This window comes from Diachasma alloeum, unplaced genomic scaffold, assembly GCF_001412515.2.
Source record: "Diachasma alloeum isolate Michigan unplaced genomic scaffold, Dall2.0 Dall_scaffold_00217, whole genome shotgun sequence".
In the NCBI taxonomy this organism is placed as follows: Eukaryota; Metazoa; Arthropoda; class Insecta; order Hymenoptera; family Braconidae; genus Diachasma; species Diachasma alloeum.
Genome location: NW_021680382.1, coordinates 1091533 through 1114633, shown reverse-complemented (window position 1 = coordinate 1114633; position 23101 = coordinate 1091533). Strand labels below are relative to the sequence as shown.

The 23101-nt window shown below is 41.4% G+C and overlaps 1 protein-coding gene across 2 annotated transcripts in view; it reads right to left on the bottom strand.

The window, feature by feature from the left end:
* Positions 1 to 21712, bottom strand: part of LOC107037343 (homeobox protein prospero) — a 31533-nt gene extending 9821 nt beyond the window's left edge. For both annotated transcript variants that reach the window (XM_015255854.1, XM_015255855.1), the window contains exons 1-3: positions 19163 to 21712; positions 18582 to 19070; positions 17005 to 17159 (exon numbers count right to left, since the gene is read on the bottom strand). In XM_015255854.1, coding sequence (XP_015111340.1) covers positions 17005 to 17159; positions 18582 to 19070; positions 19163 to 21712 — 3194 coding nt within the window. The remainder of the gene's footprint in view (positions 1 to 17004; positions 17160 to 18581; positions 19071 to 19162) is intronic.
* Positions 21713 to 23101: the final 1389 nt, after the last annotated feature.

Below are 23101 nucleotides of genomic sequence, written 5' to 3'. Positions count from 1 at the left end.
TTCACTCTCCACTAGTCTCACCCCCAATCGACCAAACTCTCCCCCCCCCCACTACCTTCGCGATATTTGCATCCTCAGTGCACCGTCTCCCACTTCGGGTGTATCGTCGAAGCATATGCAACGTTTATGATTTTTTTTTCTTTTTAACTCGATCGATTGCTGTCCCACAGACTGTGTCCAACAATATTGCATCTGACGCTGATGCAGCCATCACGGTCGTGTGCATATTCACTTTGCCATCTCATGGGCGCAAAGGCCAGAAGCATGAGATTGTTATATACAAGCAGTCAAGGGGGCGGGGGGCGGGGGGGGGGCAGNAGAGAGAGAGGGGGGGGGGGGGGGGGGGGGGGGGGGGGGGCAGAGGGGGTCTCGATGACGTATATGGGCGGAGGTTCATGGGTGCTGGAGTTTATGGTGGACAACACGGAAGAAAGACGATAGAAAGTTAACCCATTGGCGATGGGCTGCGGGCGGTGGAGATGTCACCTCTTGGGTAACTATATGGACATTTTTCCGTATTGCTGATACACGGAAGTGGAGCGGGTTACTGCACTCGTTGAGCAAATTTTTCTAGTCCTTTGTGTTTCCACGAGATCTAGCAGCTACTCTGGCGCTTTTGCCAAGATCGATAGTCTTATGGTTTATTTTAGAAATTGAAAAATTGTGGGGGGATGGAAACGGAAGGTTTGTCGTGGGATGATGCAGTCCAGGAAATTTTTTGAAAATTGAGCGATAGGGGTTGTTGGATTCTCAATCTTGGGAATTGTAATTCACTTTGAGATCAAATCGTTCGTGGTATTTGTCATTCAGGGCGGGAATTCAGGATAAGTGGGTGTTCCATGTTATTTTTATCACTGATATTTCAGTGATAGAAGTTTGAAATTCACTGCGGAAATTGATCATCATGTCCTACTGAATTTTCAGTGGATTGAAAATTCAGGGAAATTGGTGCTCGCATTTTGGAATTATTGGAGGATTTTCATTATCATGTGCACCTGAAAATCGCAATTCCATTGAGTATCCCAGAATTGAACTGATTTGTCGATAACAAAATTAAAAAATTCCTATTCACATGAAATTTTTTATTTTGTTTTTGTGAACATAAAAAATTTTATGTGAATGAGTGATTGTTCCAAATTTGAAGATTTTTTTTTCTAGCAATGTGAGCCGTTGATGTGTATTTTGGAAGTGTAAGAAATGATCATTTTTAATTTTACTAAAAAATTAATGGAATTCCAAATTTTTGAAAAACAGAAAGACGAGAATTCTCTAATTTGCAGGAATTTTTTACATAAAAATATCCGTATTTAGTACCAAATGATGCATAATTTTCAATTAGCTGAAAATTCAACAATGAATTCACCTGAATTTCGCTGATTTCTTCAAAAAATCATGAATTGACGGAATTTCATTGAAAATTTATCTTCACAAAAATTTCAAAAAAGTATTCGTCCCCAAGTCGTGAGTCCTACAATCCCGAATATAATGTTCCCTCCCCATTTTTTGGCACGGTAACCTTTAAAAAATTTTCACGTCATACCCACTGGGATGTAGAAATTGAGAGACAGTTAAGTCCGCTGTGTACACACCAGAGGGTGGCAAGGGGGTACGAGGGTTTAAGTGCAGCGTGGGAGAGTTGAAAAGAGAAGAAATGGGTTAGACCGGGGGGAAATGGGGATGGTGAGCGAAGAGACATGCGATGATTCTCAGTGAACATAATGTGTGTGGAGGGAGACGGGTTGACTAGGTTAGGGACTTGGAAAACATGCTTTGTCAAATACAACCCCACGGGACCGCTTTCAGTCGATCTCCCGCGTCTTTCTTTGCTGGGTATAAAAAAAATGGAGGATCGATAATTTCTTCGTTGGGGGGGAGTTGAAGCCCGTTAAAAAGCTGAATAAAATCTCAAAAGTTCCATTTTCAGTCAATTTTCGCCATTAAAGTTGTACAAACATAACTTGAATTTTGACTTTCTTTTTTGTCCACAAGTAAATTGATTCAGCCCGATAAAAGATCTCTTGAGAGGAATGTATAATTTTTCGGCAGAACCAATTTTTCCTCAGTGAGGATAGGGCAGTTATCAGTTCAGTAGCGAAGCGGTAAACCGGCTCAAGTCGGCTTTGACTTTTGGCCAGTTGTTGATTAATATCTCGGAATCTAAGAGAGATAGCAAAATTTTCCTCATAACCTTTTTTATAACTCTCAATGAGCTCTACAAAAAAGGTCTTGACAAAAATTTTGCTATCTCTTTTAGATTCCGAGATATTTGTGCTGCATTCTGCTTGATTTTTCAATTTTTCCAGCTTTCTTCTTTTCTCTCCACTTTTTTTTTATTTATCAGTACTTGTGGGTGGATGTGGACATGGCTAAGGCATCCGCATGTTCAGGAGTTGAAATAGAAAGATTTCAAGAGCTCCTGGAGCTGCAAACGACAATTAAATGCGGTTTTTCACTTCGATTTTCTAGAATTTCGAGGTTAGAACGCGCAATTGGCGCGCACTTAGCGTTCCTTGGCGGGACCGGAGGGGATTGAGGAGCGTCGCTGGGTGCACCGTTACCCGGAGTTTATATGTTAATCGCCCATATCATCCTACTTACCTTAGCACGTAAGAATCCAGTTAAAAAGAGGAATGAGAATAAAGTGGAGGATTTTTTCATGCGGGTAGGAGACTATCTTGCGAGCAATACGGGCGACAAGTAGGACGATGAAATTTTCGTTCGAGAGGAGATTAACCTCGCGAAGACGTGCTGATACTTTGAAAATATATATGAATGCACGGAGAGAAATATTCAGTAAAAATTACGGAACAACTCACGTAATCCGCAATGGGGAATCGTTTTCCTGCAATTTTTATGGGATTGGAAGAGAATAAATCTGAAACGTTCTGTGAATTCTCAGGTTCATTTTTCCTTCGCTCGCGGATTACGTTTCGAAACGTAATTTTTGCGTTTTTTCTGATAATTTTTATTGAATTGTTCCCTCCGTGTGAGTCTGAAACGCTGGAAGAATGTCCTCTTTTTGCTTCACTAGATATTTCAATGTGTCAACTCCTCTCTTCTTGACGACATCCAACGGACAAAGAGACTAGAAATACATAATTCAGTGCGTTGAACAGTTGCCCCCGGGCAAATCCTATTTAATGTCGCCTAAACGCAGGAACTAGAAAATTGCGAGACCCTAGGAGAGGGTCTCTTACACCCCAATGGCTAACCTACTGCCCCACTGTCACGAGACATTCATACCCCTCGGTAACAGTGAAATACACCCGGAAACTTTCTTTCATCCCCACTCGGGGTCGATAGATCGAACACACGCACGCGATTATCTCACGATATAATTTTTTACGCTTTTTTTTCGTACCGTTTCTCCCTTTATTCACTTACCGGATGGGAAAAAAATTGGAGATGACTCAAGCGTTTTTTCATCACTCCGCGGAGATGAAAAAAACGTAATAAATATTTCGATGAATGATATGTTAATATTTGGTGAAGGAAAACAAAATCTTCCGATGATCACAACGGAAAAATCCGTAGCGAGGTGAAACGGTTTAAGTCGACTCATCTCCCAGTTGAGTTTCTTAAGAATATCTCAGAATCTAAGAGAGATAGCGACATTTTCGTAGTTACATTTGTTATAGCTCTCAATCGGCTCTACAAAAAAGGTAATAACAAAAATTTTGCTATCTTCCTTAGATTCCGAGCTATTCATTGAAAACTAGCTAACTAAATAAAAATTACCGCGCCAGTAGAGCAAAAATTACTGTACTGGTGGGGTAAAATTTACCAACCGTTCTAGAATTTTCGTTGTTGTCTACATAAAAATTATTGGACTGGAAGAGTAAAATTTATTATGCGTCAGGATAAAATTTCTCTAACGTAGAATAAAATTCCGTAGTTTTCAATGAATATCTCGGAATCTAAGGGAGATAGCTAAATTTTTGTCATAACCTTTTTTGTAGAGCCGGTTGCCAGCTTCAACAAATGTGATTACGAAAATTTCGCTATCTCCCTTAGATTCCGAAATATTCCTCAAAAACTCATCTGGAAGATAAGTCGACTTAAATCGTTTTATCACTTCGCTACTGACTTGATCATCATATATTAATTTTTGCTAAATTTCGGGATGAAATGAGGAAACGATGACTCATGATGCACTTTTATAGAACGGTAGGATAATTTTAATCAAAAATTTCTCTCCGTGCATTTATTACCAAAAGACAGACGGAAGTGAAAAGCCGCGACTAATCGTAGTTTTCAGCCCCAGGAGCTCTTGAAATCTTTCTGTTTGACCGTCTGAACATACGGAGGTCTTAGACACGTCCACATCCACCCACAACAACGAATAAATGAAGAAAAAAGTAAAGAGGAAATAAAAAACCTTCGGAAAACTGAAAAATAGAGCCACCGACTGCCGAACTGATAATTACCATCTTCATGACTCTCCCCGCTCCACCCAATGCAGAAGACAGATGCAATTTCCTCGATATCGTTTCTACTGACAAATATATATCGAATGACATCTCCCAGCTCCGGTCATTCCCCAAAAAAAGCAAACTCTCCCCTCCCCCCTCCAATTTTTATCAATAAATCAATATCGTCTGCGTTACAATCTCCTCAATCCCTCCCCCGTCCATTGTCGATACGTTACATCGCAATTAATTAATTTCTCCGATTCCCAAAAGAATGAAAAGGAAAAACAAAAACTTGAAGAGTGAAATCAAATATTTTCCAGATGACCATTACACGTTACCTCGGAGAGAGAAAAAAATCGCAAACTCGCGACTAAATGAGATTCGAATGAGGGGGAGAGGGCGGGGGAGACGAAGGAGAGGGAACGAGAGAGACAGAAATTATCCGCGGGATGCAATTCGTCGGGAAGGGGGTTGGGAGAACAGAAGGGATGAAACGCGAAAGAGACGAGTGGAGAGGGAATTTCAAACGAAATCAATTTAGAGCCGCTGTCCAGTCGAACTCCCTCTTCCATCTCACTTCTCCCTTCCGCGCGGGTCTTCGTACACTCGTCCACTGACAGGGTAAATGTTGAACCGTAATTTTGAACCTCCTCTCTGCTATTCCAATTTGACACTGAACGAGAGATGTACTTTTCTCAAATGCAACGGGCAATGACGGCGAGGGGGAGGAGGAGGGGAATTCAGAGGAGGGTGAAGCGTGGGGTGTTAGAGGGGTACGACAATTGGAAATATCGTATGTTTAATTATTACAGCTGGGGGTGGTTTCCGTGGGCAGACGTTATATTTTTTGAGGAGAATGCTGGGAAATCGGGGTCTGGGGGGAAATCGGTAATGGAATTAATGCGAGATCGCGTGAAATTATTGCCACTGTTTTCTTGTCTAAAAAATTATTGAGTAAGGGTTCTGAGCAGATATTTTGTCGTATGGAATCAATTTACTTGCGGACAAACAAGAAAGTCTCTACTAAAATATGATGATTTTCGTAGTAGTAATTGCTGTCGGGAGACATTTCAGTAGCGAAGCGGTAAACCGGGTTAAGTCGATTTTGACTTTTGGCCATTTTTTGACAAATACCTCGGAATCTAAGAGAGATAGCAACATTTTTCTCATTACCTTTTTTATAACCCTTAGTTGGCTCTACAAAAAAGGTCATGACAAAAATTTTTCTATCTCTCTTAGATTCCCAGATATTCGTTGAAAACTGGCCAATAGTCCAAATCGACTTAACCCGGTTTACCGCTTCGCTACTGATTTATATGTCTTTCGGATAAATACGCTCGTTCTACAGAGAATTATATGAACCTCCGGTTTTATCAAGTGAATTTTATTGAGTAGTGTATATCTTTGGCCAATAAACACTCATAATTTCCATGGAACAAATGATAATTTCAAGAGGAAACTGCAATTTTCTTGCCGATAACTGTGTTATTGGCAAAACTAAATAATTTCGAGGGGACAATTTTTTTTTGGAAACACAATATTCTTTCCTCGTCAATGTATTCTTTCTGTGGTATAAACTTATATGGAGTTCTCTCAGTCGAATTCTTCTGGGGATATTTCTGATAATCACGACAAAAATTTAATTTTTGGGAAAGATATTCAATTTTCTTCTGTCAAGGTGGTTAATTTCCCTCAAGTAAATCTGTTGCGATCCATCAAATATTCTCAAGTGGAACATAATTTTTCGACAGAGCTAATTTTTCCTTTCAGTGAAGTCACCGAAATCACTGAAATCACGATTAATTCCCGATCTTCTTCACACTGTTAACAATTTTCGTCTGAATTTTCCGCGCCAAATTCCAAAAATTTTTATCGTGTTCCCGTTCCACTGAAATTTCAGGAAATCTTGTCATTGAAAAATCAAATGATTCATTAATTTTCTGTTGAAATGGTCTGGAAATTTATAAAATACTTGATTTTTCAGTTCAATTATTCTGTGAAAATTCCGAAAAATCCGAAAAAAATCTGCGACAAATTGAAAAATCATGTCATTTTGTTTCTGAATATTCATGTTCCACTCAAAGTTTGAAATTTCATAACCATTTTTTCCCAAAATTTACTACATCTTCCTGAAATTTCAAAAAAAAATTCAACACTACAAAGAATCTCTGTATCCTAACAAAACACCGGATTCTTCAATTCTCCAACAACCCCAACCTTGAAAATCCCCTCCCCCTCAACCCCCAACCGAATCAAAATTTCCCCGCGAAAAGCGTAATAAAAGCCATTTGCCCACGGTGCGATGAACAATTCACTTGAAAAACGCCTTCAGTCAATTTCATTCCCGGCGTCAGTGAATATATTGCAAAATGCTCCAGAGATGCACAAAAAACCTACGTGTGTGAGTACGGCATATTCATTTAACTTTACTCTCGTCTCTTTTGCGTCGGCGCGCGATAACTTTTTTGATAAACTGTTTTCCGCGTTCTTTCGCCGGCTGGATGCAAATTAAATCCTCTCCCGATGAGAGCGCGCGGAGGGGGGGGGGCGTGCAGTTACTATCCTCTCTCCTGTATCCTACACTTTGTCCCCCCCTCCTGCCCCCCTCGCCCTTTCGTCGAATACAAAGCCGATTAGACTGGAACATTATCATTTCCCGGGCTTTTTTCCCCAATTTTTTTCCTTTTTATTCGCCAAATTCTTTTATTTTTTCATTCCCCCGGAGCAAAGAGGGCTTGTCGTCAAATATCCACTCGTACATGCTCACGTGCTTATGTATGTGAGGGAGTTTAAAATGCCCTGGCAAAACTGCAGATGAGAAAAATGCAACGGGGAGGGGGCGAGGGGCTGGGGGCGGGGTGGGGGTAACTGCACACGCGTGGAATAAAAAAAAAACGTGTGCACTCTCATTCCGTTCGAATATCCTTGTATATATGTTGGATGACTCTCCCGCGTTTGTGGGGGGGNGGCAAGGAGGGGAGGGGGAGGGTGGAGTGGACCGGGGGATGAAAAAATCCATGTGCATACGGAGGTTGACGTCCGAGGGTAAGAGGATGAGAGGAGGTGGGCATTGGTTAGCGGACGGTTAATGGATTGCATTACTGTCCGTGGTCGCTCTCCGCTCTGGACAGCCGCATATTTCTTCCATTTTCATTTTATTTTCTCATTTCCATATGGAGACGGATGAAAAATAAAAATGATGGTAATTCGGTTTTATTTTGAGGGGACGAGAAGTGTCTAGGGTGGATATTATATTTTTGGATATTTTCAGTTATTGAGTTTTTTTAATTGTGGAGGTAAGAACGGAATTCGAGGGAATAATTGGATTGTTTAATTTTGTGAATGCTAAATTAGGAGGGAGTGGGTATTGGGGAGGTGGGAGGGTGGAGGTATTATTGTGTGAAGAGATTGGTTGGCGTTAATGGGGGAAATTTAGGGATTTTTTGGAAAGGGAATTTTTATTTTGTGGGAATTGGTTTCTGAGAATTTGAGATATATTTATTTTTGAGGAATAGCATATTTTTGATTATTTTATGTAAACAACTTCTCCACAATTATCAACCGATTTTTAATCGATTGTTTTAAGATTCAGAGTCGATTTTGAATTTTAAGATTCAAAATCGAACATTTTGATGTAGAAATGGAAATCATTTTAGTTTCCGGAAAAGTATTTTTATTCTCATAAAAACCATTCTGAAGAACATGATGAAAATCCATAAACTAATTCTAATTGTAAAAAATATTAATCTTTGAAAAACCGCAAAAGCTTTCTCAAAAAAATGTTTTCTAGAAATTGCGACTGTTAACATGTTTCTTCAAGAAATAGAAATCATTTTAACTTCCGAAAATGTATTTTTTTCATAAAATTAATTCTCAAGAACACCATAAACATAAATAAATCAATTCCAAATTTGAAAATCATCGATCTTCAAACCCCCTCAAAATTTCAACGATTTCACATTAAAAAAACATTTAAAAAAAAACGTGTAAACGATGAAATAATTAGGCAAACATAAAGACCACCGGGAAAAATTGTCGAAGACCTGCCCCCTCCGGAGATACAATTTCCCCCGAAAAAAAAGTAGGATTTCTAAAGCGCGTCTTTTCTCCCGAGTCAGTGGCGAGTAAACAGGAAGTCTCTGGGTTACGGAAATCCCGGAGAGGTGAGTCGAGGCAGTGGCAGGAGAACTGAAGGAGGGAGAAAAGGAAAAACGTGAAGTTGGTTGAGGAAATGTAGAAAAAAAAACGGCGGGGTAAAATTGAAAGAAACGGAGAAAAGTGGTTGGTTAATCTTTTGCCAGTGAGTGTACCCCGTACTTTATGCGCCAAGTAGCGGCTCATAGCGCCGGATTAGCCTTGCAGTGGGCTGGATGCTTACATACCCGTTGGAGCTACCCTACCCGCAACTTTCCCTCTGCGTCCTCATCCCCGTTCCGCCGTTCCCTCATCATTTCGTATCTTTTTCGCTGTTCTGTGAATCCCGAGACTGTGGCCTGTGCATCTCCTCTCCGTTCCCTCTCTCTCTCTCTCTTTCTCTCGTGAGGTGCTCTCTCTCTCTCCCTCTCTCTACTGTTTTATGCCTCCTCTCTCGGGAGATAGCCCCGCGGCCACGGCGCATTGTCTGCCCATCCAGCCAATACCCTTGCCACCGTATTTCTCGTACTTGTGTTCATTATCAGCGAAAGAAGAAAAAAAATATCGGACAAAAAAGACGACAAAATGGCAGCGGAAAGGAACGAGAGGAGGGAAAACGGCCAATCTTCAGGGTTTTTTTTTGCTTTTGGGGTGTCATGGCAACTCGACAATGTCGAGAGCCACTCGGATGAGAAAAATATTATTCCGGGGTTTCTTTGGGGAATTCACACTTCTATCACCTTCACTCCCAAATATAGGAAATAGTCGGGGTGAGACACATCATTTTGCCACATTTTTTTGCGGGTTCGAGTGAAAAAAACTCGAAAACATTTCTTTGAACATTTTATTTTTTCGAACATTTTCAAACATTTTTTTTCATAAATTGATTTTTGGAAATTGTTGAAAATCATTTTTTCCTCGGAATTCATGGATTTTTATTCAATTTTTTTTTAATACAGTGTTTCATGTCATTTTCAATAAAAGATTAATTAGCAGTCACGTGAAATAATTGAATTCAACGAAATAAATCGAAATTTCGCATTCGGAATTTTGAGTTCATGTGTGGTTTATGTAATTTTTATTTTCTAAAATAATCCAGCGATTTTTTTCATGAATTATTAGAGAAGAGCGGGGCAAAATGGGTCGTCTTTCTTGCATCAATTTTTGTTAAATAATTGGCGTGGAAAAATTTAAAAATATTTCATCAAATAGGTTTTTCCGATAAATTGATCTTTTGAAATCGTTGAAAACCATTTTTCTCTCTGGATTCATAAATTTTTATTCAATTTTCTTTTAAAAGATTGTCTGTTCCCATTTTGACCAGAAGAATAATAGATAATCACGTGAAATAATTAAACTCAACGAATTCATGGGAAATTTATGCAATTTTTATTTAATAATTCGCTTAAAAGATTTAAAAATATTCCATCCCCCATTTTTTAAATAAATTAATCTATCAAAATCGTTGAAAGCCATTTGTTCCTCGCAATTCATGAACTTTTATTTAATTTTAAAAAATACACTGTCTCATCTCACGTTGAATTTTGAGTTCCTCTGAAATTTACATAATTTTCATTTTCCAGTATAATTGAGATTTTTTTTCATGAATTATCAGAAAAGAGTGGGGCAAAGTAGACGGTTTTTCTGTCATCAATTTTCACTCAATAATCCGGGGGAAAAAAATTCAAAACCCTTTCCAAAATGGATCACCTTGTCTTCCCGAATTGAAAGAAAGAGAACCGCCAGCCGCAGAGCGCTGATTACCTCAAAAAATAGGGGAAGAAAAAGAATAGCAGTTGGTACGGGGTATATGCAACATCGAGCAACACCGCAAGCAACTGAGCCGTGAGTGCCCGTCACTAATTAGTGCCAAGAACGTAATTAAGTAATTTTTAATTGACTGGCGTTTATGCAGAGCCCTCCGCTTGAGAAAGCGTATCGCGGCGGGAGGGAGAGTTGCCGGTTAGATTGGCTTGACGCTGAATACCCGGGGTAGGGAAACACACATGTAAGAGAATACAGAACAGAGCAGCACGCCCATATCTATAAAGCGCGTTGAGAGAAAATAAAAAACCGTCGCATGACGTCTGACGTTTTATTTTTTATTTTCAAACGGATCTTGATGCGATTGTAGCGAGAAAAAAATGAAAAAAGAAAGCGGAAAAGCAGTACGAGGCTGAATTCTCGTAATTATCGATCATTCTGGGAGCTTTAGTTACCCCGCGTGCATAATAATCAGCGTAATACGCGGGAACTAAAGTAATGCCATTACTTTGAATCAATCTGGGAATGAATAAATGGATGAGAAATGATTTTAATCGGCGGCCGGGGGGCGAGGGAAATGAATCAATTTTCTGCGCATGTGCGAGCCGCACTTGCTTTGGGATAGGTCGTGTATTGTAGACATACATTGTGCATTCATGGAAAAAGAGAGTGAGTCTCCAGCGTCAGCAAAGAGTTGCCACTCCATTGTGCCATGCACTGAGTTTTTAATTAAGGAGCCCAAGCCGCGCGCAAATTCCTCGAGATTCTTTTCCTATTCTGGGGCTCGGGGGTCTCTCCATCCAGAGAGAGAGGTGGATAATTTCAAGGGGAGGGGAACAAACAAGGGGCACCTGGAGGGAATGCCGAGGATGAGGTATGGGATGACCTGAAACACGGGAACAAAGTCAATCTCGAAGAGGTTTCACGATTTTTTTTAAGGAGGGTTTCGGATATTTTTTCTGCAGGCAAATGCGTTTTGTTAAACGGTAGAAAACATTTTTAAAATCTGAAGAGAAGATTAGAAAGTTTCATTTTTGGGGGAACTTTGATGAAATAATTGAAAAATTGCAATTTTTGAAAATCACGAGCATTTTTTATAAATAATTTATAAATAACTAATTTTCCACTGTACAAAACGTTTGTTTGGAATCGTAACAGTATTTAGAATTTTACCAGAAATCGATCTCATGCCTAGAAAAATAAGATTTTCGAAAGTTCAAACAATTTCAATTATTAATTTATAAACAACGCATGATTAAAAAAATTATAATTCGTTGCAAAATGTAATTTTTATGACACTGAATATTCATGATTTTTTCAAATTTTTTAATTGATGATTGAATTTAATTGACAAATTTAATGTTTGAAATTTGCTTTAATTTTTATAATGAATTAAAATTTATGAGTTCAAGTTTAAGATTTTTATAATGAGTTTAATATACCGTGAACATTTGACTAGAACTTTCAGGAAATTGACAATAAATTCAGTTAATTAAATGAAACTCCAATTTTTTTTCAATAAAAACAAGAACATTCAGCACAAATCAATGCAGAATTTTTTTCAATCATCGAACCTTCCAATTAATAACGATGATCAACAATCACTTGACGTTTTTCCCCCCAGGTCCATCCTCATACTGATAAAAAAATTATGAACCCAGAAAAAAAATTGTGAAAATCACTTCAGTAGTCTTGGACGAATCTCAAAGACTCAAAGTCCTCCTTTCATCACCGGGTTTTTTCTTCCTCGTCTTTTCAAAATAAAAAAAAAGCAAAAAACACGACAAGTTGAAGAAGACGCATCTCAGCGGATACCAAGAGCCTCTCGACTGTCTCCGTCTCAGTCCCTCCACATTCCCCGAAAAAAAGCCTTCCCCTTTTCATGCCAGTACCCCCGCCGGGCTTTTTCACCTCTCAATCCTTTTGTCTCAAAGGACTTTCGTACTTGCTCATTTCGTCAAGACTCCACTCTTTATCCACTCCTCATTCTCCGCGTAAACCTCAAGAGATACGTTAAAAAGATCGCAACTGTGTGGGTCCCACTGAAACATCCGCCTCTTCAATTTTTATTAATAAAAATCAGCGGTTTAAATAAAATTCATTGCTCAATGAAGCGATGTAAAAGTCAGTGATAACGTCATACGTCAGACACGTGTGGGATTCGTAATTTCACAGAATCGACTGCCCTGATTGTTGCGAAAGAGAAAACATAATATAAATTATTGTTGGTATTTTTATAACTGCATTGAGTATTAAAGGGAAGGGAACAGAATGCAAAGACCCGAGAGGGTGGAAATATGATGGAATAAATAAATATACTTCTTGAGGATTTTTATTACTGGAATTGTAAGAAATTTCGTAGGGGAGAACTGAAAATTTCCTGGACAAATCATTATAAATTGGGAATTTCAGTTCAATTATTCCTTGAAAATTAATGGAAATTAAGGAAATTCCAGTAAATAGGACAATTTGGAATTTCATTCAATTTTCAGTAAACTCTTGAATTTCATTATTTTTCCCCCAAATTTAAATCAATTTTACTTTCCGAAAAATTACTAATCAACGGTCCACGAAATTTCATTTTTTTAAATAATAATGCATTCTCAAATAAAAAATTTAAATTCTCAAAAAATTGAACGAGTTTGAAGTTTTTGTGAAAAAATGCAGCTAGCCTTCTCATCAATAAATACAATATTCAATTTATTCCTTAAGGATATCCAATTACTTCGGCTATTTATTCGCCAGTGAAATTTCTCGCTTTTCTTTGAGCCCCGTTTATTATTCAACCTTTGCAGGTTTCAATTTTACTCTCGATATTTTACCGAGAATTGATTAAATACTTCAAAAATTGCAATTTAAAAAAATTCCGAGGATTGTCTATAAATAATTTATAAACAATAATTTCTCCACCATAAAAATCATTTCTTCGGAATCAAAAAAATTATTCACATTCAGAATTCTACCATAAATCTATATCACGCCTAAAAGTTTAAACAATTACAATTATGTATTTCCAACCACCGAATATTAAAAAAAACAATTCTCATTTTCAAATTTTTCTCACACAATTTAATTAAAAAATTAGATAATGACAAATGATTGAATCTACAATTAATTAATTGAACATAATGTTCGTTCTGCAATGAATTTAATAATAAGTTTCCAATTTTCATAATCTACGAAGCAGTAAAAGATCCTCAACCACTCAAATTCACCTACAAATTCACCAACACCAATCATCTCCCCAGCCCATGGACTTGAAACCGCGGTCACGTGGCCGTTGCACTAAATAATTCAGAGCAAAAAACAACAAGGGCTCGAAAACAAAAATAGAAAAAACTTTGCCAACTCTTTACCTCAAGGCACAAAATTTCCTCGGGTGGTTATTACACACCAGCTTATACCCAACAATGACGAGAAAACTGCCTCGAATGACGAGATGACGTTTGTGTGAATTTCCCCCTCCCCCCTCTGCCTCAAACGCATCGCGTGTGTACATATGAGGCGCACACGCGTGTGTGGAAAGCCAGCTAGAGACTTTTTTTGCTAAATGGCCCTCGCTTCTCTGTACAAGCCCAGCCCTCCACCCACCGGTCTTTCTATTCTTTCCGTCAACGGCAACCTAACTGCCTCCCAAGCTCGAGTACACACAATCTTGTGGGATTAAAAAGCACACGTACCCCACATCATAACCCCCGCCCCCTCCCCCCTCCCGAAGAACACGCGACGTCGCGGGATTTTTTTTTCTCCTATTTATTTTTCTTTTTACGTTTTTTTCCTACCTTCTCCCTATTATATACTCCTTCATCATCGTCATCATCGTGCGGGCCCATGTGTGCTGGAGATTTTTGCCTCTCGGCTCTCTCTCGTTTTCTTTTTTTTTTTAATGCTCCCGGTCGTTTGTACTCTCAAGATTTTCAGTAAACTTGCCCGGGACTCTTTTAATTGGTCCTTTTGGAAGAATACGTGGTGGTATTATCTCTTTTGCAAGCGTTTTATGGAGTTAATTAGCACGATTTACGGTTCTTCGTGGGGTTTATTTTTTTTACGGGGTATTTCTTCCTTTGACTACTGTATTGTTGGAAATTTATTGAAATTGGGGGTATTGTTGGTGAAATTAGATGAATTAGTTGGTGAAAATTAATCGTTAAATGTTTTAGGTGTTATTTTTAACAGTGACTAATTCACATGAAATTTTCATTGTCTTTGTTATTAAAAATCAGTGAAATTGTAGAATATTCAGTGGAATAATGATTTTGAGGTTCATGTGATGATGAAAATTATTGAAAATACAGGAAACTTGTTTTTGGTATTTTTAATTTACTGAAGAATTAATTGAATGTATTGTTTAATCTTTATAATAAATTTAAAAATTCTACATTGTTGGAAAAAAATTGAAAATAAAATTTTCCATGAATTTTTCAGGAGAATGACATTCAATTCGTTTTGAAGACAATAATTCTCCAATTCCCTTGAATTTTCATGAAATAATTAAACTGAAATTCCCAATTTTCATTTATTTTCCATGAAATGCCGAAATCTTCAATGACGAAATCCCTTGAAATTTCAGTGAAACTCCAACATAAAAAAATTTCCAACTGTCCTGCAAACCACTGAAATACTTCCGATCGCTTCCCCAAGAAAACTCCTCTTCCCCTGAATTTCCAAGACGAATAATAAACCCTGCGAACGATTTCATCTGAAATGAAATTCAAATGCATCTATTCTCTCCCATTCTCGGGAGAGCTTCCCATCGCATTCAATCCCAACTACACTGCAATTTCCCCAACACTGACACATATTTTCAAGCCCGCTCTCCCCCCCGAGCAATTCTTCCCGCCCGTCTAATGGAACTCGAAGGCTACTTAATAATTGAAGATCCATAGTTTGCGTGTCGATTGTCCCGAGTGACAATACTGAAAATGACCGAACGTGCATGTTGTCCCCTATTTTCATATAAAAACCATTGTACATTGAGACACGAAGGTGTGCGGACTGGAAAAGAAACAAGACGGCTATCTAGATGTTTAACGATTGGTCACGTGTTTAGACCGAGTCTGATGATAACAGAAAAAGGAAATTTGCGTTTAGAAAATTACCGCGTCATTTGAGGGTGCGGCGATTTGAGGAACTGATGTTAGCGGGGGTGAGCAGTTGTACAAGGGTAATGTTATGTTGCACGAGGTGTTGATCATTCCTAACTGATAAGAAAAAGAAATTACGAGGCGAAAAGAAGCCCAGGGTTTGCTCATCCTCGCGTGTGTCAAAACACCGAAAATAGACGACTAGGGGTGGCATTAATAATGAAATATCCTGCACTCGGAATTCCTAGGAACAATTCTCATCCCAGTACCGTGTAATTTTCAGTTAGTAAATATCTTCAACAACACAGTCCAGTGGGACAACGAGAGCCCCCTCACGGATCGAAGAAAAATGAGCATTTCGTGCTCGTCCAGTTGCGCTGTTCGCGGTATTATCCATTATACGACATAAAATTCCTTCTATCCTGATAGATAACCTCTGAATTTTCAAGTCGCGTGTCGGTAGGAGATCAGATAACAAAAACTAACCCTAGCTGGACACTTTCAATATCTCCGCATTTCCAGGACTCCCCCCTTTCTTGTCTCATCAGCCCTCATAACGCTAAAGCGTGCGCTGTTCGTCCCTTGTAAACGCGAACAAACCCCCGCGCTTCAGCACGTGAACAGCCCCATAAGACGACGGTAATTGTCCCCCTCGAAAAGCGTGAGAAACGCTACCAGAAGGTCTACGACTAGTCATCAAGGAGATCCCAAAACAATTGACCGTAAATTATTAACCGGACATGAATGATTCATCGAGTTGATGAAGTTCTCGAAAGGTATACGACATTTAAAAATAACGCTGAGTTTCGATTTAGAATAGCGCCCCCCGAATGGGGCTGTCGTGACTAAAGTACGGAGACAATATTGGACAGAAGGAATGCTACAATATTACACGCGGGAGTGAGCGTAGCATAATGTCCGAGGCATTTCCGTATAGGAAGTCGTGCATTAGGATATCAGATCAGGCACGCGCTGCAGCAACTCCGGATGTACGGATAACGAATTGTTGCATGAAGAAGGGAAGAAAATGAAGAAAACGATCAAGTCCAGGTCATAAAGAGCTATTCAAAACCGATAAATTAGTGATGACGCGGTTCATAACTTTAGGCACGGAGTGATAAGAAAAACGTGATAATGTACGATCCTGAAGGTATCGCCTTGTATCTGGCCATCTCTCCGTACTCAGCCTAATTATAATCAGACTAATGCCCAGTGGTCGACTTGGCTAGGCCTGGAGGTATCCCAACAGCCACCTGCACCACCCACTCAGGGCAGATGACCTCGAGTGTGTCTGACTTGTTAGACGTGGGGATGAGTTACAAGCGTTTTACTTATATACCAGTTGGCTTGTGGTAATTAAGATTCAGGGACACACCCTGAATGTTTTCAACGTCTCATGTGGCTCCGTGGGACAATGGGGGTGTGGTCAGAGCTGACCAGTGTTACCACTTTGCATGATAACGTACTTGGTGAGTTGTTAGATATCCGAGGACAATTCGGTGAAAAGACACCAGGAGATATGACGTCTTGTACCAACTTTTGGACACGTGTGGGAGTGGCACTGGTGTCCGTTCAAATGAACATGCGAATGAATGTGAAATGTTACTCACCTGAAGTTGGAGAACCACTTGACCAGCTGAGCAGTGTTGTTCTTGTTGAATTTAATGTCCGGGAAGTACATCTTTAGGACGGCCGAGGACGGATACCTCACCCAGAAGAACATCAGCTTGGCTTTCCTCAGATGCATCGGCGTCAATGTCGACGAGTTCACTGTGGTTAAGGATCACAACGGTATATCTCTGTTACTTTCACTAAAATGCATTCGACAAATCGATGGTTTATTCTAGGTTGAGGTGGAAAATCTCAGACTTAATCGTATTGTTTTCTTGGATTGTTCGTTATTGGATTAGAAATCGTACAAGGTTTTAGGTATTGTTGGATACGTGGGGGATACGACCTCAGATTGACCTACGATTGGCCGCATCCTCAATTGAAGCCTTACTCAAAAACCCTATTCTTACTTGTAATGGGATATTCTACTGTGGTTTCATTGAATTCTTATTCGGTTTAATCCCGTTGCTCTTTCTTCTGTCTTTTCCCCCGAAAACAACCACAAAATTTCAACGACTTCCGAACCTGATAGGTGTTAACTGCGAGGAATAAACATTTCGGATATCGATGGACTCCTCGCACGCCAGTGAGATGATGGAAATGAATGAGACACAGTTGATACGAGTCAAAAGAAAGCTGGATGGAAAAATGATGGGTTGGAAAAACAAAAAGGAGAGCGTGCATTGATTTTACATCAAAGGCTCCAACTAAAAAGGCGGCAAAGAACGCTAGTGCACCGATCCAATGCCCACCATGCAGTTTCCGCTGTAGCTGTAGGTCTCTATCACACACGACCTGCCTCTAACTTTACCGATCGAGCAAGCCCTCCCACATTCCCCTTTCGATAATTTTTTTCCTCAACTCTCTGTCTCTCTCTTCTCCAAGCCTTCCATTTTTTACGTACGATGCACTCCTCTCGCGTGAATCGAATCGTTGAAATGAATTTAGTTTTCCATTTCCATTCGGCTTTAAATAGCAACGAGTGATTAATCTTCGAACAATCGTGAAAAAAAGAAATTTGTCGTTACAATTTGCTCTCCCCGGAGACCTGCATTTGTCTTTTCCCTTAATATTATTTTTACTATTTCCAAACCAAAGAGCAATGAACGGTGGCAAAGTGAAGGATTCATGAAACTTTGAACAGTCTCTTCTCTCCGGATTTTCACTTGAACAAAAAAAACCCCCCTCCGAACTATTTTCTCCGTTTAAACTGCACACGGCCAGATTATTGGCTTGCCAAGTTGTTAGGGAGAAGCCTCTGTGCGCGAGTAGCCCTGAGAGTGAACGCGAGAGCCAAAGAACTTCGATATATAGACTCAAAGCAGCCTTGTTCTCGTATGAAACTTCCAGCTCGTATGCACCTCCTCCCCCTCTGCCCCCTTAAACCCCTATTCGCGTTAGCCCAACTCCGTCGCGAACTAATCTAACATTCGTCTATGCCCTCTCCCCCCCATCAAACAACTTCAGTCTGAGTAAGTCTCTCTCTCCGCAAAAAAGGGGGGAAAAAGTGTTGTTGCAAACCTAAACTATCAAGTGCTGAATTATGCACTCCTGACAAAGCATTAGAAAAGGATATTGTAGGCTGAATTCCGTCGTAACTGATGTCGCCGGAGTTGCAGTCACTACCTCTGTCATTGCTGTCCATTCTCAGATGTCCGTAATCCGGACTAGCTCCGTGTTGGGCAGCAGCGAGTAGCGCAGGATGCAGCATCGCTGGTGGATGAGGTAGGGGTGGTGAGTCGCGAAGATCAACTCCACCACCGGGTGGACTCGCTGGTAAATGACGTGGTGCACCAGCGCGATGAAGCGATGGTGGCATTTGGCCAGGATCACCCGCGTGGGGATTGAAGAATGGTGAGTAAGGTGAGAACACTTGGCTCTCGTGTAAACTTGGATTTGGTATCGCAACACTGGTTGGTAACGATACAGGCAGCATTGGAGGTGGCCCAGGATAGGGTCTTGGCGGAGGTGGCGGTGGTGGACTCTCACTACCACCCTGTGAACCATTACCCTCTTGTGCTAGAATTCTGGAGACCGTACGGGGTGTAATCCTCGTATCGGTGACCTGGGAATTGAAGAACTAAGTATTAACATGAGTAATCGAGATATTTTGGATAAAATTGAGCGATCGATTTTGATTAACTTTTTGATAATTACCTTATGACGCTTCTTCTTTGGTGTCATCACGAGCGAGAGAGCCTCGTTCTGCTCAAGTTCCCTCGCTTCTCTGTCCTCACTCCTCATATTGCAGTACTGCTGATCTCTCTGCTGTTCGCGCGCCTGTTGTTCACGCTGTTGCGCCTGTTGCTGCTGTTGCATCGATGCCATTGCATATATCGACGGTGGCTTTGGTGCTTGAAACATGCCAATACTCGGCCTTGCGTGTGGCGGTAATTGATTAATTTGATTGAGATTATTTTCCGTTGGGCCAGACAGGGGGCCATGTGGACCACCACTGAGACTCCCAATCTGGGAAAATGGGGCTGATTGTGGAGGTGGGGGGCCGCCGTTTAGGGGCCCCCGCTGCCCGTTTGGGCCGCTATTCGACTGAGGTGCACCCCTGTCTACCACTTTAGTCCTCGGTGATTTTCTCTCCAACATTTGGCTCGCTAGTAGTAAATCCTTGTTGAGTTGATCAGCGGCCGCCTGTGCTGCTTCAATGGGTTTACCGAGAAACCTCCTCTGCTGCATAAACCTTGCGAAAATAGTGTCAACAAGATTGCTAAGGGTCGAGGTTATCTCGGATTTCATAGTATCTGCTAAACTCTCAAGGTCAGCTTCCGTAACGTGTGTACCCGTTGAGCCCGTTGTACTAGCACCAGGCCTAAACACATTCAGTCTTTCTTGGAAATCCTTGTGCTGATGTGGCGTAACAGCTTGTTGCATCTGGGGTGTTTGGGGTGTCAGTGGTCCCGTATTACTTCGACTCTGATCCTGGATATCTCTCGTTGGTTGTGGCGATTGTTGTCGTGTGTGTGAATCACGCAAATGTTCCCTATCGCGATGCTGTTGTTGCGCTTGATGTTGCGCCTGTTGTCTGACAGCTGCCTCCTGATGCTGCTTCATACGCTCCAAGGCGGCATGCTGCTGTTCGAGGTAGAGTTTCTGGCCCATATGATACATTGCTGCTGCTGTTGCGTGTGGATGATCAGGTGGCAGTGATGGGAGACTGTTGTATGGTGGTGGATGGGGTCTTGGCGGCCGCGGAGGCGGTTGTTGTGCCTCTCTCTGTGGACTCGCTGGCGCTTCACCGCTCTCACTGCTCTCTGGCTCCATACGACTCGAGAGCTCGTGATACTTCTGCTGCATCACCGCCAGCTGCTCGTGCAAATGTTTCAATTGACTCTTGAGATTGTCTTTCTCCTCTCTCTTCTGCCTTATCGTTGCAGGATCCTCCTCCTCCTCACTGTCGTCCTCATCCACATCGAGCATAGCGTCATTAACACTGTGGTGTATAACATGATGCACTGTCTGCTGCTGTGGATGATACAGTTTTCGCTTTTTACAACCATTAACTGGCTGCAATGCTGGACTACTTCTCATTGTACTGACAATATTTTCAACACGAGCGCGCTTAATCTCAGTCGTTGGCGAGCTCGTCTCCGTCTTTGGTAAAATTGGACAGGGTGAGTGACTCGATGATCGACTCCTCTTCAAACTCATCGAGTCGTGCAATTCCTCTTTAACTGTCACCGAACACGGTCGCTGTGCCGTCGGACTCGGTGGTAAACTTTGTTCACAATCAGAACCATCTAAATTAGCACCAGGCTCCATGCCAGCCTCCGCGAAGGCCTCTTCCATGGCGCGCGCAGCCGATGCTGCATCCTCAGCACTGTCCTCAGCGTCACCTGGCATCACCGTATCCCGATCACTATGATTCGCGTTAACGTTATTACCATCAACACTCTCCTCCCCTCCACTCTGCACTGTCCCACTTATACCCCGCGCACTATCACTATTTTGATGTAACTGCGTTGGGCTCTGTTGCTGATGCTGCTGCGATTTCAATAATTCCACTGTCGTATTGTTATTATTATTGTGTATACTATTGTTATTATTTGGTTGTTCCTGTACAGCAAGGGCTGAAAGTTTTCTTCCCTGGAGTATATCGCGCAACATGTGTTGCGTTAATTCAGCAGCAGCAGCAGGATCGTCACAATTAACGACACTACCCTGCTGTAAATTTGTCGTCTGGTCCATACCAGCACCTGTCATACCGTGACTACCCTCTGGTGGTGAACCGCCAGCGTCACTGGCCTGCTTGACCTGTCTACCAAGGAGCTCGTTAAGCATCTTGGCTTGGCCAAAACTCTGTGGCCCAAAAAAGCCAAATGCCGCGTGGGCAGAATGCTGTGTGGTCGGCCCCGTCGTTGTTGCGAGGTGACCTTGATTACCTCCTGCTCCAGACTGTTGCTGGAGTTGTGGTGATTGTTGTTGTTGCTGTGATGTTGGTGTTTGTCCCTGTGGTGATGATTGTTGATGACTAGTTGGTGGGCCTGTACCACTGAATATAGCACCGTAAATACCACTACCAAGAAATGTTGGACGTGAACTGAAGTTTGGTATACTAGAGTAACTGTTGCGCGGCTCACCAGCGTCCACGCGCTGTCTGGTGCGCTTCTGTTTCTTCAGGAGTTGCTGTTGCTTACTATCCGCGGTTGCTCCGTAGAGGGCGAAACAGTCGGTCTCCTCCTCCGATGACATCATCAGCCGTCTGATTGGTCGGCCCCCCGAAGGCCTACGCGTCCCCTCCCCGCCAGGGCTCCTTGTCACCCCTCCCCTATTCACTCGAACAGCTTGCCTCGTGGCTTGAGTTTATGGTAGTAATTCTCAACACGGAGTTTCTCGGTCCCCCCTCCACCGGCCACCTCAATATCTTCCTGGGGTATTCCTTTCCCAGACCAGACGCACTGCCCTATCCCCCCCTACTTGGGTGCGGCGCGCGGCTTCTCCCCACCTTCTTACCGGCTATTTTGCCGCTCCTTCTCCTTACTTTGGAGTAAAGAATCTCGATGTCGATGGATGCGTTTCCCCTCTCGCTTCAAATTCCTCGGGCTTCCCCCCTCCGTCTTGAATGGTGATGGCTTTTTTTTGGAGGTAATTAGTATTTATTGCTTTGGTCCAATTGATAATTATTGATAATTAGATTAGCCCACTCGGTCCGCCAGCGCAACCACCTTGTTTGACCCACTACCACCAATTTTTTTTCTCGTTCTCTTGGTTCTCTCCTTGCGCTCCTGTCTCCTCACTTTACCTCCGCTTTTTACCTTCGTAATCGTTGCTATCGTCTTGTCAATCAAACACCCCTCAATCTCCAACGTACTTCACTAATAGTAAAATAAAAACAATAAAAATAATATCCATTCACTATTCTTTATCCCAGTATTTCCACCTTTGGCTCCTCAGTTGGTGTCGATACACGATGTTTCTGTATCGGTGATAATTTCTAGTGATGCGTTTGCGATTCTTCAGTGGTTTAGAATCGTTGTCGGGACCAGTGCCGTTTCCGTTCCCACTTTCACTCCCGATACTGTTGCAACAACTACCACATCTATAGTTTGGTAGATTATTAACTCCCTGTTGTGGTTTTTTAATGTTTAATTTGCTGTCGTTTATAGTGACGTGTGTCGATGATTGACACGTATTTGAACGCTTATGCGAACTGCTCGTGCTCCCGCCTGGGAGCTGCATCCTTCGAGCTCGCCAAAGGGCTAGCTGCCCCTCGCTCCCTCGTCTCGATTTTGTCGTTGTCTCGAATTATGTACCGCCTGCAACAACAAAATAACAATGGTCTATTTATGAATGACTTCTTTTTTGTAACATCGATCATTTGTTTGCGGACGCAATGGTAACCCAAATCGACCGGGTTTAATCGACCCAGTGTCTATACCCGGAAGGTTGTTGTCTTCATTAGGTGAACAGAAAATTGGGGGAAATTATTTTATACAGTGGTGGAAATTTTGGGAAATTTCGTGGAAAATGGGATCGTAATTCTCGTGAGAGGGATTTGGATAGGATTTGGGGGGAAATTGTTATGGAATTTATAGTTTTAGGGCGAATTCGGAGAAATTCATGAGTTTTCAGTGCGAGAGAGAT